The following is a 16,794-nucleotide window of genomic DNA, read 5'->3' on the forward strand; positions in this document are numbered from 1 at the left end:
AAAGTAGGGATATACAGCATGAAGGGGTTAAAGCAGCCATACTTACATATTCTACCTTCTTAGAAAGCCCAAAGTGCTTTACAGGGACAGTACCATTCACGTACACAAAGTCGCACACTGATTGTAGCTCCACTGGCCCCAACCTATAACCATCATGAGCAATGTGGGGTTCAGTGTCTTGCCCAATGACAGTTCTATACCGAACTTGCAAGCTTCCAATCAGAGGTCAACCCATCTACTTCTGCACCACAGTTGTCCAGCATAAAGATGCCAATCATGCACAGCAGGAGCTTTATTATTAATGAATATTATTATTTTTACATGCAGCACTCAGGGAGCTTGATTATCTCGTTCCCTCCAGTCAGACAAACAGGGATAATGTATCATCATTCGAGTGACAGATGACTCAATGACACCAGCTGCCACCGGCGCCACAATCAGGTCACAGAATAGCATCCAACTTTATAATAGAAATTGAATAGAAAGAAACTATGAAAAAGGTATACGATCTCGCAGCCTGAAAGCTGTGCTTTACAATACTGAATCTGTCATACTGTGTGTAAGATTTCTTATCTGATGGCTTTCTCAGCTCTATTTCTTAGACTGTTTCTACAACTCACTTACCTTGAGTTTGGGCTCCAACGTTGGCTTAAAAGAGGAAAGCGAGCGAAAGGGATTAGTGTCAGAACAGAATGAGAGAAAACAAGCAGATAGAAAACTGATAAAAGAAGAAACATAAACTTATAAAGAGGATAAAAGCTATTGTCTAATCTGATCTAAACCTAAAAAAGGTTAGTTTTGTTGGTGGATTTCCTGGAATTTTGAGATTTTAAGATTCATTTTTGATTTCAGTCTTAAAATTTTGGACTTTTTTCCTTCTTTTATTTATTTATTTTTAAATAAATTTAAAGGCCCGTTGCTTGAACTTGAACACCACAATTTGTCTGTTAAAGTCTGCTCCAATCACCATGGATCCTCTCATCCATCCCACTTCTACTCTCATCCAACTTTGGAACATCACAACTTACAATATTCACTAGGGCTGCACGATATGAGGAAAACTTGCGATATGCGATATTAGAGATTAATATTGCGATAACGATATAATTTGCGGTATATAAAAAAATAGAAAAATGCCAAAAACATCATTCCCATTTCATTGCAACAGTTAAAAATTACACTCCAAATGACCCTCATTGACATAGGTGACAAACATCTAACATAATAGGCCTCCATCTGATTGGTAAACAATGGGAAGGCGTCCATCTGATTGGTCAAAGCATAAAGGGATTTATTTGATTCGTTAAAAGCGTCAAGCTGCCATAAGATTGTTTTAACAAATTTGGGTTTACGATTTATTGCGATATTCGCTGTCTTTTGCGATATGCATATTGCAGAGCTGGATATTGCGATAACGATAAATTTGCGGTATATTGTGCAGGCCTAATATTCACCATCACACCATCAACTTTTATGCCCTGTACGACATACTATGCCCTAGTTACATGCACCTGTACAAGGGTTGACCCATACAAGGGAAGTGGGTTTTTGGGTGGGGGGGGGTCATAAAGAGGAGTGGCCGCATTTTAAGGGAAGCGCAGGTGTGTCTTGCTGTTCCGTTGAGGCTCATGTGGCCACTTCAAGGGACATCATTAAAAATGGAACGTATGATTGTCATGTGTCGTAAGTGTATTGTGAAGTATTTATAAGGATAATTTAACTTACACACACTTTTGATATATGGGTGATACCATCATACTGTGCACTCAAATCATTAGTAAGGTTGGCACTGGCTTCTTACAGACCACCCGCAAATGCTGCACACTTGGGTGTGTAGGTGGTACACAAGTACCCATAGAACATCAACAAAAACTATGCTCTGATTGTCTAATTCCCTCATTTCTAATAGCTCGGCTGTGTCCACGAAGAGCGCACTTATCACATGAACAAAATTGATGAGTACCTTGTGCGCGATGGCGCAACCCCTTTTTTCGGAGGTTGAAAAAATGAAAGATTTGTACCACATGCCTTTGTTTCACTTACTTCACCCTTACATGTTGTTTGAGTTTTTTCTATGACATGTCGCATGCAACATGCCCGTAGGAGAATGTGCACGAACATTTTTGCTCTATGGCCTTACCGAGCGGTCTACTATGTTAAAATTTTGTGTAGGCCACCTTTGTGCCCCATACACATATGCCCATTTTTCACCTGCAGACAGTCCACATCCTCCCATAAGGGCAGTTTATTTCCAAAATATTCCTACTTCGGGATCACTCCTGTTCCGTTCTTCTTTCCATCCGCACCATGATAAAAAGAACCTCAGTTTAAAAAAGCGAAATGTTTTTTACTTTAACAACTGAGTCCAGATTAACCTTTTTTGAGACTTTTTCTACTATGGCGTGATCTTTAGCCAGCAACCACATCAAATCTTCAAGCTGTTGTGTTCGCAGCACTTCCACCTCCAAGTCTGAGGCCATTTGGTGAAAAACATTTGTGAAAAGCATCTGAAAAAGTCGGCCTTGCTTGTTTTTGAGTAGACAATTTGCATGGTCTGCCTGGGGATGTTTTACATAACTGTCAATCGCTTTCTAGTACTGCTCTTCCAACTAACACGGACACTATTGCTTTTGCATATTCCTTTAGTCCTTTGAGTGAAATTCTACCATCATCTACATAGAAGTTAGTTACTGTGACCACTTAAATTGGGCAATACACCAAAGATTCTTTAAAAATTTAGTCTTTTTTCATTTATTTATTCAATCTATGGAAATCCTTGATCTTTTCTGGTTTAAAGATATGCTTCTACCTTTAACATCAGAGATGTCACCAGCGAAATCTAAACAATACACCCTCTTTGACATACCGTTACGCCGGATTTACACTAGCACGTCTGTGGTCCCTTGCATTGCATAGGGAGTCCATCTCACAGCTGTCAGTTTACATTGTCTCTGTTGCATCTCCAGTATATGTCCAGAAACTGGTGTAATCCGCGGTGTTAACTTGCATAATGGCATAGGCACGTCACTTTAATTTAAAATGAGATTTTATTAATTTTTATTTGGAAAGTACAACAAAAGTTTGTATTTTGAAACCCCGACCCACTCCCTGTTCCTACAGCTTTGTGTCGCAAAACTGATGTATTGATGGAATGGAAATAGAACTCCTGCCTTAAGCTTGCGTTGAACTACATAGGGATGGACTTTAGATATTGACGATGTAAACATTTCAAATAATTAATGAATGTTCTGTTTTTGTGTAAATGAAACAGAGATGCACCGCAGAAAGACCAGTGGAAATCAACCACAATCAGCTGGTTCTGAGGCAGAAAAAAAAAAAATCAGCTTTTCATTTAGTTTTTGCACCAATGCTCAACACATAAGGTTAGTAAAGCAAATCAGCTTTTCTCTTTGGCAGAATCAGCTGAATGAAGAGTTACAGTATCTCAAAAGGATGTCAACACTGAAGCTATTGTACAATGGACAATGACAATAAAAGCATATCTACTTATCTATCTAAAGCTCTATCTAAAGTGTTATTACTAAGTTTCATATGATAAAAATGGGTTTACTCAAGATGTATTGGCAGAAAATTGATAATGGCGCCCTCATATGCACCTTTGTTTACAGCTGACACATATCCTGTGGAGTGCTTGAAGTGTGAGAGTGGGCGGTGGGTCTATAATCGGGACTTCACCTCTACTCCCTAATTATCTACATGATATGCAGGAAGGGTCTGAAGTCTTGATGCCATCTTTCTTGGTTTTATCGTCTAAAACGCACCTGCTTGAAAGACCATATCTCCTCCTCTTTCTCCTCCAGACGTCCCCTGGTGGTCATCTTGACGACCAGCCCCCACCGTCAAACATAAAGAGACAGCCCCCTATGGCTGATGTTCCACAATCAGCAGCTAATGAGCAGCTCCTTGAAATATCACAGCCTCCGAGCCAAAAAAACAACAACAATTGTGTTTCCCTTCCATCAAACTGAATACCATTGGAGTGTGCGCTTGTATAACAGCAGTCTAGAGAAAACAAGCAGTGGGAAATTTCATTTAAGTGGCTGTTCGAAGTCTACCTTTGGTCAGCGTGTGTTTTTCTCTCTGATGCTATAGCATGTGTGGGAAAGCACGCTGGTGTGTTCCAACTGCTGCTTTGGCAACATGGCAGAACTGATGACAGGGGGTAACCTTTGGACTTGAGCCGCGGGAAAATTGCTATGTGGAAAAAAACTAGCCAGTCCGCATGGCTATAGATCCGACTGATGGGAATCTGTCCAACGTGTAGCCGACAGGTCTTTTACACGGCTCAAGCACCACATTTTTCCATTCCTCTACAGGCTTCATTTCACTCTCCTCTATCTAGGCCGTACTCCACATGCAACAAGTGAACCACTAAACCTGCTTTTAGTAGATGTTCATCTGAACAAAACCCCCTTTTCTGCTTTTCACATAGTGGTACGCCTTGTTTCATTACCGGTTGATTTGAATGCCAAATTCTCCCGCGACAAAGCAGCTGGCAAAGCCGACTGCACGGTCAACCTACAAATTACGGCTCTTCAACAATGTGTGGTACCACTATTTTTGCACCTGCGGGATAAAAGGCCTCCCGATTTGACGAAACCACACCTATTCACAGCGCAGGACCCATCAGTTTTAGGAGGGGAAAAAAAACCCAGGGAGGTTTCTTTTCTTGGAGTCAGAAATCCATTATTTTATGCATTTGACATACAGTAGCTGGCTTTTTTAAAAGCCATAATCAGTCAAATTAACCCTTAAAGGTCAAGCTAAGAATTGGAATTTTGGTACCCAATTGCCTCAATGGTCCCACAAGCCAACTATAAAAAACAAATGCAAAATATTCAGCCATTTTCCCAGATTTGTGATCTAGAACCCGGTTATAGGCCTTTATTTAGCAATCCCTTATTAGCACTGATTTGTTTCAAATCTCTGTGTTTTTTGGTTTTCCTACTCATGCACTGGACAGCCTATCGCTGAACTTTAGATGTTACAGAAAAAGAATAATCCATGCAGAAGCTGCATCAGAAGTCAATTGCTTTTTGTTTTTTTTTTTCTATGGTCACAATACTTCACTTGCATCTTAGTGATCTTTTAAAAGCTTAAAAACTGCTGCAGTACAAAAGTTTAATATTTTTTATAATTTTAGGGTTTCTTGTGTTTTTGCTGAGGATTTTTGTCTGTTTCCCATAACCTCAGTCTCTTTCCATTTAAAAGGCCTTGTTTGGTGCTAGGCCAAAGTTGAAAATAAGGATATTATTATATGTCTTGCCTGAATAAATAAATGGTTCAAAAATATATAAAATAAATAGAAAAATCTGATTTGTGTGACTAAATCATACAGATCTTATAATATCACAGATTATGTATTATATTGTGTGTTTTTTTAACCCTTGTGCTATCCTATGGGCTCCAGATTTACCCGATCCTTACACTGACGTGTTCTCCCTACCATGACAAAGGTGGATAAAGGTGGAGAGGATTTCATGTAATCCATGGACACCAGTGAAGATCAAGAATCTTTGAAGAAAAAAAGTTTAGCGGACTGTCTTGTTGGGTCTAGATGACCCCACTCCCAATGTTAAAGTGCCTAGGATAGCACAAGGTTTACACAAACCCTGCAGTGAAACTTTTATGTGAAGCCCAAAGCGTCTTGCTAATGTGTCTGTCTGAATTCACATTTTATGCTAGATGTATTCTAATAGATAATATAATAATTTTTTATTATTATTTTTAACACGTTCTTGTAGCGTTTTTCGGATTTATATAGACAATACGTAGTGATTTAGGAGCAGACAAAGATCTTATGTGCAGTATTATGTAGACTCTGGGCAGGCCACAAGCTACCTGCTTCAGGCTTTCAGTGACACGGATGGGAAGGGCAGGTGGGGTAAATTTCTAATGAACTCCTGCCGCTCCGCAGAAACTATGTCCTAGAAAAGTTTTTTCTTTGGCTAAAAACAGCATAATCATATCCAAAGACCACTGGGAACGCTTTGAAAACAGATCAAAAGATGATCGGAGTGGGTCTTTAAAGTTGACATTTAAATGAAAACTTCAGGGGCTTTTACACACAGATGGCATATAATCAAAATATTTAAAGGGGATGTTTGGATTTGAGATGTGAATATACAAGTTTGATCCACATCAAAACACAAACTGAGACTGCTGGAAGTGAAAAAAGTGGAAACACATTTAAAAGTCGAGGAGTAAACTGAGCAAATGACAGGAAGCAGACAGACCCGCAGGAGAGGAAAAGAGAGCAAAGAAATGACAAAATAATGAATGGAGGAGAGATTAGGTGAAAGATACACAGACAGCCAGGCTGGAAGTGACTGACAGCCCAATTACTACTGGAGTCAGGGGGAAGGAGTGAAGAGGAGCTGTCCAGATGTCAGCTCCACACTTCACATGTGGCTGTGGTTGACCTTGCACCTCTCTCAGTCCATCCATCCTGCACTCGTTTCTCACCAGTCTGTCAGGATGTCTGTGGCGTTTCTCGACACGGCGTCAAACGCTTATTCTGTGTTCCGTTACTCTAACTTCCCCTCTAATCTGATCTGAGCATCTCGTCTGTCTCCGTTGGTTTGACATCTAAAAAGTGTCTACAAAATTTTCTATTCAAGCTGACTTTCTGTACTCTCTTCATTTCTGCACCTTTTTGCCTTAAACCCAAGCTGTCCCCAGAAAAATTTTGACACAAAAAAATTTAACTAAAAACTATGAAAAAATTAAATACTTATTATCCCAACAAGACTAAACAATGAAAACACGTCCACTTTTAATGAGCTTGAACAATTTTTAGCCTTTTATCTTTTAGTAACTTAGAAATAAAACATTAGAGTCAAGGCACAAACGTCACAAGTCCCTTTTTGAACTTAATTTTTAATTTTAGTTTGACGCCTTTGGAGATAAATTCCTGTCAAATGTCAAGTCTTTTAGCTGTAACTTCAAGCCAAGTTTCAAGTCTTCAGTTAAAATTACAATTTCATTGTCACAAATTGTCATTAAACTACTTTTAAGCAGTTTAAAACAAGCTATTGGCGTTTCTACATTATCAATGCAAAAGCTTTGTAAATAACTTTTAGACGTGACTACTGCATAAAAAAAGATTGAACAAATAACATCATTCACAAGCCTCAAGTCTTTGAGGTTGAGTCTCAAGTCTCTGCATTAAAAATTTAGTTGTGACTTAAGTCTGAGTTTCCAGGCCAAGTTTCCATCTGTGAGTCAAGACCTTAAACCAAAGGGCTCAATGTAAAAATGTAAAGAAAAAGCAGCTTAGAGCAAAAGCACAAATTAAAGGGTCTATATCATGCAGTGTATTATAATGTTAATTCTTTACAAAAAACAACCCCAAAGTGGTATTTTGATCCCTTCACGCATTTCTGAGTATTCTTCTAAAAACCTGCGATCTGAGCACCGGACCCTCCCATTCCACAAAAATGAGTCGGTTCTCACATCTTCCATCCATCCATCCATCTTCCTCCGCTTATCCGGGTCTCTGGGGCAGCAGTCTAAGCAGAGATGCCCAGACTTCCCTCACCCCGGCCACTTCCTCCAGCTCCTCTGGGGGGGACCCCGAGGCGTTCCCAGGCCAGTCGACAGACATAGTCTCTCAGACGTGTCCTGGGTCTTCCCCGGGGCCCCGCCCAGTGGGACATGGCCGAAACACCTCTCCAGGGAGGCGTCCAGGAGGCATCCGGAATAGATGCCAACTAAAAGCCTCAACTGGCTCCTTTCGATGTGGAGGAGAAGCGGTTCTACTCCGAGCTCTCCGCGGGTGACCGAGCTTCTCACCCGATCTCTAAGGGGGCGCCCAGCCACACTCCAGAGGAAGGTCATTTCAGCCGCTTGTATTCAGGACCTCGTTCTTTCTGTCGTGACCCAGGGCTCATGACCATAGGTGAGTATTGGAACGAAGATCGACCGGTAAATTGAGAGCTTTGCTTTTTGGCTCTGCTCTCTCTTCACAACGGACCGATACAGCGACCGCATAACTACGGACCCCGCTCCAATCCGCCTGTCAATCTCACGCTCCAGTCTTCCCTCACTCGTGAAAAAGACCCCAAGGTATTTAAACTCCTCACCCTGGGGCAGGGAGACTCCACCCACCAAGAGGTGGCAGACTACATCGTGACATAGATAAGTGAGAACCGCCCTTCCAGTTGTCTGTATGTAAAGTTAAGAGCAGTGCTTCATCAATGCAACTTGAAATTCCACAACAAAACTTAGCCTCTCCTGAGAGTAAATTGCAAATGTTTCCCGGAATATTAAATTTTAAATTCAGTATTTACATCTGCTGTGCAGCTGAACTGACCTCGGTCTTGAACTATCGAGTAAAAAGGAACTGAAAGCAGTCCAAGCCACACACACGGCTGTTTCTGTGTATTCCTGCATCTGTCCTGTGAATGTTTTATTTATGTTTCAAAATGCGCAGGATGTAATCCAGTTCAAATTGGCAGGGCAGCATCATGAAAGACCCTTCAGTTGCGGCCATCAACGTTTACACCTTTTCTTGAGTATTGTGTGGTCTGTAGGGTTTAATTATCCTGACTTGACTAAAGGAGGCTAAAATTGATCATTTTCAGCTCCATCTGGACTGTTCAGGTCATGAGGATGTGACAGAAATCCTTTAACTTAAAAGGACATCAGATCTTCACAAGCCCTACTTGTGACTTTGGTTACTGGTCCTGATACAAACAAATCAAATCAGGATATTGGAATAGGGAATTGTGGGAAATAATTCTACTTCTGACCAGGGAAAAAGGACAAATAGAAGCATTTGCCTTAAATAACCCTTTAACACCAGAGGCTTTAGCTCAAATGTTGACATTCTTTCTACTACCATAACTCTTCAACCATTGACGCAATTAAGGTATTTCAACCAGCCTTGCGCTGATTTGCAACACATTACGTTAGTAATAATAATAATAATAATAATAGATTGGATTTTAGAGGGGATGTTATCTTTCCATCTTGAACTGGAACCAAAAATCATTCCTTTTGGGTTTATATCCCAATGATTTGAATATAAATAGTTGTTAAAAAAAATTAACTGACTTGGGAATATTACAACCAAAGAGAGTAATGGCTCTCTCATGGAGAGGGGTGAACAGGCCAAGTGTTAAAAAATGGCTTCAAGAATTGTCTTTATGTTTACCATTGGAAACAATAACTTACACTTTAAAAAACAACAAGACACTTTTGCCAGAATATGGAAACATTTCATTAACTATATCAGAAAAAAAGATCTGACTAATCAAACACAATAACACTTCCTCTGCCGCTCCACAATAATGCACTGTACCATTCTTTCTTTAAGGGGTTTCTTATTTTCTAAAGACTCTCGAGGACTCAGGCATACTGATGCTGATTGTACCCATTTTAAATGACCTGTTGTATTATCATTTCATTTTCTATTATTTTATGATATCTACTTAAGTCAGATGTAAAATCAGAAAAACATATTGATTAAAAAAATTATTATAATAATGGATTGGATTTATCTGCGCTTACTAGTGCTCAAAGCACTAGTAATGAGTTGCATATCAGTGCAAAGCCGATACTAGACAGATGTTAGGGTTTTACGGTATGAGGGAAACGTGCGATGTGCAACATTAATGATAAATACTGCAATGATACGACTTGCCTTACATGTACAAATAGCAACACAAAAAACAAATAATAAATAATTTCCATATCACCGGAAGACTTTTATTTCAATAAAAGTTAACAAATTACGCTGCAAGTTATCTCACTAGGAGACTGGTAAGAAGTTGTGTGTCAGGAAAACACACGAAGAACAGTAATCTAGCTTTCTGGTCGTACGGGCCAAAACTAATATCGACAACAAGTAAGAACAATATAGGTAGTGTGTGCTTGCGCCTTCTTAAACACATAATTGTCCCTCTGTCTAGGCATGTGTGTAAACATTTAAAGTAATAATTTATCACAGTTTACTCCGTCTATTGCAGTCCATGTATTGGACAAGCTGATATCGCGACATTGATTTATTGAGCAGGCCTAGCTGTTATGAAAAGTTGCTTTTCTCCGCATCAGAATCAGCTGATTCATTCGTAGAGTTATGACCGAAAAGTGTGTCATTTAGGATTTGCTAGCAACATCTCTGGTGTTAAAGGGGTTAAAAAGATTTCTTTTGATTTTTAATGGGGGAAAAAAGCAGATAAATACCAGAAAATAGATTCAAAATGTATTTTAAATCCACATTCAGCTGACTAAAACCCGCCGTTTGTGTCTTTCTAAAGGTAACACTAACACCTAAGCAAACCGAGGCCGCTCTGTGAACAAACAGCGTCTCTCTCTCTTGTTTAATTGGTTGTTGAGCAGGAATTTTAAGTGAATTCCCACTGGAATTTGTCTAAATTCAATTGCGGCCAGGCTGGAAAGGGCGGAGCTGGAGAACCAGTTGCACGGACAAGTTAGAAGAAATAAATAAATAAATAAAAAAACTCTGGAGCCTTGCAACAATTTTAAACAGGAAGTCATTCAACCCAAAAAAGAAAGAAGAAAAACACAGAACAAAACAGTCCAACACATATGGGACTGAATGTGCGCATGAGCCAAAACACAGAAGACAGAATCAATTTGGAATTCCTTCCTGCTCCTCCTCCTCATTTCATGAGTCAGTTGTGAGTTTCACGGGACGCCCAAAGGCCACAGAGAGACAGCAGTTGTGTTGCAGCAACAAAACCTTTTTGCGTGGAGACCAAGACAGAGAAGTGGGTTGATGAGAAGGAGTTGAAGGAGGGCAAGACAAGGAGCACATGTGAGGACAGAGCGACAGAAGAAGACGGGACGGGTTCAGAATTGGGGTTTTCCTGTAAACAAACCGCAGCGGCCTGGAGCCCTTTCTGTATGTCCTCGTTCTTATCTGACAGCATTGAGCCGTAGACCTGTTCAGACTCGAGCCGGGAGCGAGAACTGATCCCAATCCAAGCGAAAAAGTTTGAAAGCCTGAAAACCTGTTTTACACCATAAGTGCCAAACGCCTTCAGCGCGTCTTGTGGCAGCACCCCAGCATAGAGAATACAAACTGTTTTTGATCTTTTTGTTGCACCAATTGAGGCTACATTTAATTTTCTGCATAAATGAAACGTTACGCTCAATTTGATAAGGAAAACCTTGAAAGTCTCCGGAGTCTGTGAGCACGGAACACTGCATGTTCATGCAAACGTGCAGCAAGGTCACATCCGTTCACCATCATCAAAGTCATTTTGGTTAAAAAAATAAATAATCCCTGGCACCTGAGCAGACGTTAAAGCCTCGTAACCTCAAATGGGAAAGCATGTTTAATGACCGTTAAGAAATGACTGTTGGCCTCAATATTTATGCTTTTATTTCAAATATATTCAGAGTAACTGGGGGGGGGGGGGGGGGGTACGTCCTGTACGTACATATTCATGCTGTTTTTGAGTATGCCTGACTGATGCTATTGATTGCTTTGCTTATGATATTTAACTTGCAACAATAAAAGGGAGTGCAAAAGTTTACATAACAAAACATTTCTGAATGTAGTCATTCATAAATGATTTAATGGCAAAGAAAAATACAAGAAGCACCAAAATCCCCAGTCAAATGTGTGAGATTTTAAGAATAGGACGGTGATAAGCTGGTTTCTTAAGGTACAGTTTTATTTGAGGCTTTTGGGGGGAGGCGGGGGATAGCATTCAAGTATAAAACTTTTAACTTTATCTTTTTTACAAAGATTTTAAGTCTCCAATTTATATTCTAAAAAACAAAAAACGTCTAATTTACAATTTTCTTATATACTGCAATTTTTTGCTTGTCTTGAATGTAAAAATTACGACAAAGTTGAGATTCTCTGACTGAAAGGTAATGGAGCCAGGTCAGTTCCAAGTAGCCACTAGGTGGCTTGTTAAATGAGCTTCTGTTTCCACTTAGGTTTTTAGTTTTTTTATACTTTGAGTTTTATTCATGTCATTTTTAGCTTTATCATCTTGGGTGCAAGGGGTCAGGAGGGTTGAGGGCATCCTGTGTAGTTTCCAATTTCATTTTATGCCTGTTACTGCTGGATAAAAAGTAGTTTACAAATAAATTTTATTTGGTTTGAAAGGCATTCGATTCACTTTTCTTGCGTGTTTTCCAGCCATCGTTGCCGTACCTGCTGCTGCTGAGATTAGAGAGTTCTGAATGAACTTAAACCAACCAACTACCGTAGTCGCAAGTCGGTGGCCCTCAAGGCTGAATGTTGTCCTTTATTTTATGGAGAGAAATTAGACTCAGTCGGATTTGTGCGTGCGTAATTCTTGATTTGTGTGTAAATTAGGATTTGTGTATGCATATTCTTGCTTTGTGCGTGCGTAAATTAGGATTTGTGCATAAATTTGGATTTGTGCGCGATTTGTTACTCACATAATACGTTTTGTGTATAAGTTAAAAAAATATAAAATGAAAAAAATACAAAATGCAATTTACGTATGCACAAATTAAGATTACAACAGCTTGAAACTACTTACACACACACGTCTTTAAAAAACACGCACAAATCCCTTGTTACGCAGACACGAAGCCAAAGTTACGCACGGATCTACCGTGAGACTGTTTTCACGTCTCACAAATTCGTCCGTAAGTGCTGCGTTCAAATACCAGTGGAATGCTCGGTCATTAGAATTTTCCTGTCAGCCTTCCCTTCTAAACGTATTTCCTTCAGTGGGTGTAGCAGGGCTTAAAAAAACTTTAAAGGAAAATAAAAATTATTATCTGAGAATATGACGTTCACTTTTAAACGCTTATATATATATTAAAAGTATATTATTCTCCGAGACACCGAATTGATACAAAATGCGTAACAGGAACGACCAGTAGGGGGCACTGTTTCTTTTCTTCCGGAAAAATCAAAGGCAGTCAGACTGAGAGAGTCACGGGAAGAATGGCGGCCCATCTCGGTGGTCAGCGCCCGAAGTAAGTAGCCTCTATGTTCAACACTAACATCTACTGTCTTCATGTATTGATTGAGTCATTGTCTGGATACGTTTTGAAGGGAAGGCTGATAGGAAAATTCTAATGACCGAGCATTCCACTGGTATTTGAACGCAGCACTGACGGACGAATTTGTGAGACGTGAAAACAGTCTCACGGTAGATCCGTGCGTAACTTTGGCTTCGTGTCTGCGTAACAAGGGATTCGTGCGTGTTTTTTAAAGATGTGTGTGTGTAAGTAGTTTCAAGCTGTTGTAATCTTAATTTGTGCATACGTAAATTGCATTTTGTATTTTTTTCATTTTATATTTTTTTAACTTATACACAAAACGTATTATGTGAGTAACAAATCACGCACAAATCCAAATTTATGCACAAATCCTAATTTACGCACAAATCCGACAGTCTAATTTCTCTCCATATTATTTCCCCTTCACATGATTTGTCATCCTCTTAGTCATGTTTTCTGATAGACTCCTTAGGAAACAAAATGTTTGGGCACGGTGTCTGCATCAGCCTTTGTGGAGCATCCTTTCAGCTAATCTAATGATATGCATGCACAATTCCTAGGAAAAAGCATATCATGTGTCAAATTAAGCCCATCAGACCGCCAATGCTTACCACGCTGCCCGAATAAACGCCACCATTACCAATTTTTCATTAGCTCCAACAGCCACGTTCAGAGGGTTGCGGAGTGAGGAGCGTCTTCTCATGCCAGAACCACCAATAGAAAGGGTGTAGACGGTGGTGCACAGATCAAAGTGCACCAACCATCACATATCACTGTGGTACGTGCTATACAGTGCGGTCAGTTTAAGGTTTTTTGTTTCCACACCCACAATTGAAAGCAAACAGCAGAACACTGCATCTACAGTTAAGAATACAGGTCATATTAATCTTGAAATAAGCGGATGACTCAATGTGAGCAGTGTAAAAGCTAATTCAAAGCCGTTATATTAAGCCTTAGTCACATGCACCTGTATGGGAGGTCGATCTGTAAGGGTGCTGCAGGTTTTTGGGTTGGTGGAGGAGCAGCCTTCATCTTCACAGGAGGACAGTCGAGTCTTACGTTCCTTTTAGGTTTGTACGGTCACCTTAAGGAACGTACAGTTGTCGTGAGTGGTGAGCGTTTGTACAGTTGCCCGCGCTAATGACGAACGGGTGATGCTGTCATACGGTGTCCTTAAGCTGCACTCCAGTCGTTGGTAAGGTGCACGTACTGGCCCTTTACTGAACACGCGTGAAGGTCGCACGCCAGGTGTGTACACGATGCGTAAGTGCCTGTGGGACGTCCGTAGGATGCTGACAAAAACTACACAGCAATCGTCCAATTTCTAACAGTCAGGCTGTGCGCAACGGCTCCTTGCACCGAGCGCAGGATTTAGAAGGGTCGAAAAAAATGAAAGATCTGTACAACACGCCTCCGTCTCACCTACTTTACCCTTATTGTTGTGTGTTGTTTGAGTGTTTGCTACAACGTATCGCCCACAGCCTACCCGTAGCATAAAAATCTGCAAGAACATTTGTGCTCTACAGGCTAAATTAACAACACTGCCATTCCCTGTAGATCATGTACAGCTTTGTCCATGTTTTACCTACAGACCACATCCACCTGTAAAGGCAGTCGGCGCATTCAATCTCATGATATCAATCAATGCTGGTTTTTTTTTTCTCTTACTTAGGTCCATTCGTGGACCCTAGAGAGAGGTTGGGAATAGTGGGGCAGAAAGATAAGACGGCTGGTGGGGGGGGGGGGGGGGGGTGTGCACGTTTCTGAGAGTTCACACACTTATTCAGCAGCATAAACATTTCCTGGGAATTCCCTTTGAGGGACAAACACAGATGAAGATAAGGCAAGGGACTGAAGGTTTCTATGACATAGTTGGAGCAGTCAATAGAGGTGTGCTTTGCTCCACCTGAGCTTCCAAAATTAAAGTCCCACTCCGATCATCTACTGTAAAAGCCTTCCTAGTGGCCCTTTAATTATAGTTAGGCAATTTTAGCCAAAATCAACACAACCTATATTGTTTCTAGGACATAGTTTTTGCAGAGCTGCAGTATTTCATGACATTTTCGCCTCTTAGTTGTGGGTGTGACCACCCGTACTTCCTGACATCTGTTTATAGTCTCCCGGTAGCTTACAGCCCTTCATAACCCCAACCTAACATTAAAAATAGCAAGCAGTATGGGAGCTATCCAGCCCTACAGTTTTGATCCAGATTCCAGCTCAGATAAGGAAAACAAAGACGTACATGGACCTAGTCGTCTACAAGTGGATGCATCAGAATGGAGCGAAGCTTGTGCCCCGCCCTACATATTTTCTACGTCACAAGTACGATTTTTTCTTCAAATGGTATCTTTTCGTCTGCTCCTGATTCGCAACAATTTTAATAAAGAAATCCTCAGAACTGCCAATTTGAACTTAATTTACTTTATATATGTTCTCCGTCATCATAAAAATGCCACAAGAACATGTTGAAAACACAGATTTTCCTCTGGGTGGGTTTTGAGGGAAGTTCCGGGTCTGAATACCAAAGAGGTTAGCCACAAACAAACCGTTAAAAGGCTCAAATAGGGGGAGATATAATTGGGAATGTGTCAAACAGTAAGAGTCCTGCAGTTTGAACTCTTCGTTGGGTTAATCATTGATTCAGGCCCAAACTTCCCTCCGTCTGTGATCAAACCCCGGGTGACCTTCAGAGCTCAGGTGCAGCCTGAGGTCAACGTCAGAGCAAATGTGGCCAGAAAAGGGGCACTTTGAAGCCCCCCTCCTGAGTTTCGGTCCTCCACACATGATGTAGGCAGACCGTCTGTACGAAAACGTGGGAAAACCTGCTCGACGGGTGGGGGGTGTTGTGGACCAAACCGGAGTGTCTGATATCTCCCGGTACAGTGGCTCCTGTGTTCACACACCTGCACCCACCCCACCACCCCCGCCGACGCCCACCACCACCCACCCAGCCAAGTCGCTCTCACCTCGTCCCATTTGATGAACTTTCCCCCTCTCTTCAGGTCCTCGTGCACGCTCACGGGCTTCAGCTGCAGCGCGTGGACTCCCGGCTTGGCCCCGGCCATGACGAGGGACTCCCTGCCCCGGGCGCCGACGCCTCAACCCCGGCAACAGGGCGCTAGACTCCTCGGGAGAAACAACGGACTCGTCTTGTTGTATCCCTCTTTTATCACCCGGAAGAGCTAACCGGGACGCCGAGCTGGAGGGGTGGCTCTTTTTGTTGGACTTTGGTTTTTTTTTTTTTTAAATTCCTTACTCCCCCGTCTTTAAAAGTTTGCGAGCCTCGGCGAGTTTGAAGAACATGAAATCCACGCTGGAGCTCGCTGTCTCTCGCCTGTCTCATCCACGCAACGCGGCGGCTCGCCTGTAACTCCCCCCACCCCCTCCTCCTCCTGTATTACCCCCAAACTTTGATTCAAATATGTGTTTGTATCCTCGAGGAGCCTTTAATCACGCACTTGAGCCCGCAGAGATCCCTTCCTTCCTTCCGTCCTTCCTTCCTTCCTCGCGCCCTTCCATCTGAGACGCGCGCGCGCTCCAACTTTCTCTGCTTCCTCCTCACTCTCTTGTCGCCTCTGAGGCGTTTCTTCTTTTCTGCTCCTCCTCTCCTCCCAGCATGTTTTCTATGAGGAAAAAAGGGCGCCTCTTGAAAAAAAAAGAGGGATGAGTGAAAGACAGTCACACTGGAGGATTTAGGGGAAGTTGATGTTTAGTTCCTCTGCTGCGTCTACTGTAAAACATGTCTGCCTTGGCTTTTTTTTAAAACTGCATTTCCTAGTCAATATTAACTGAAAACATTAACATATT

At 41.4% G+C, this 16,794-nt stretch overlaps 1 protein-coding gene across 1 annotated transcript in view; it reads right to left on the reverse strand.

Moving 5' to 3' along the window:
* The window catches only part of plcb3 (phospholipase C, beta 3 (phosphatidylinositol-specific)), a 58,627-nt gene extending 42,044 nt beyond the window's left edge, over positions 1 to 16,583 (reverse strand). Inside the window, exon 1 of the mRNA XM_023965810.2 lies at positions 15,954 to 16,583. Within this exon, the coding sequence (XP_023821578.1) occupies positions 15,954 to 16,052 (99 nt within the window). The 5' untranslated portion in view covers positions 16,053 to 16,583. The remainder of the gene's footprint in view (positions 1 to 15,953) is intronic.
* Positions 16,584 to 16,794: the final 211 nt, after the last annotated feature.

Source organism: Oryzias latipes, chromosome 18 (genome assembly GCF_053564925.1).
Source record: "Oryzias latipes strain Hd-rR chromosome 18, Olatipes_Hd-rR_3.1".
Lineage (NCBI taxonomy): Eukaryota > Metazoa > Chordata > Actinopteri > Beloniformes > Adrianichthyidae > Oryzias > Oryzias latipes.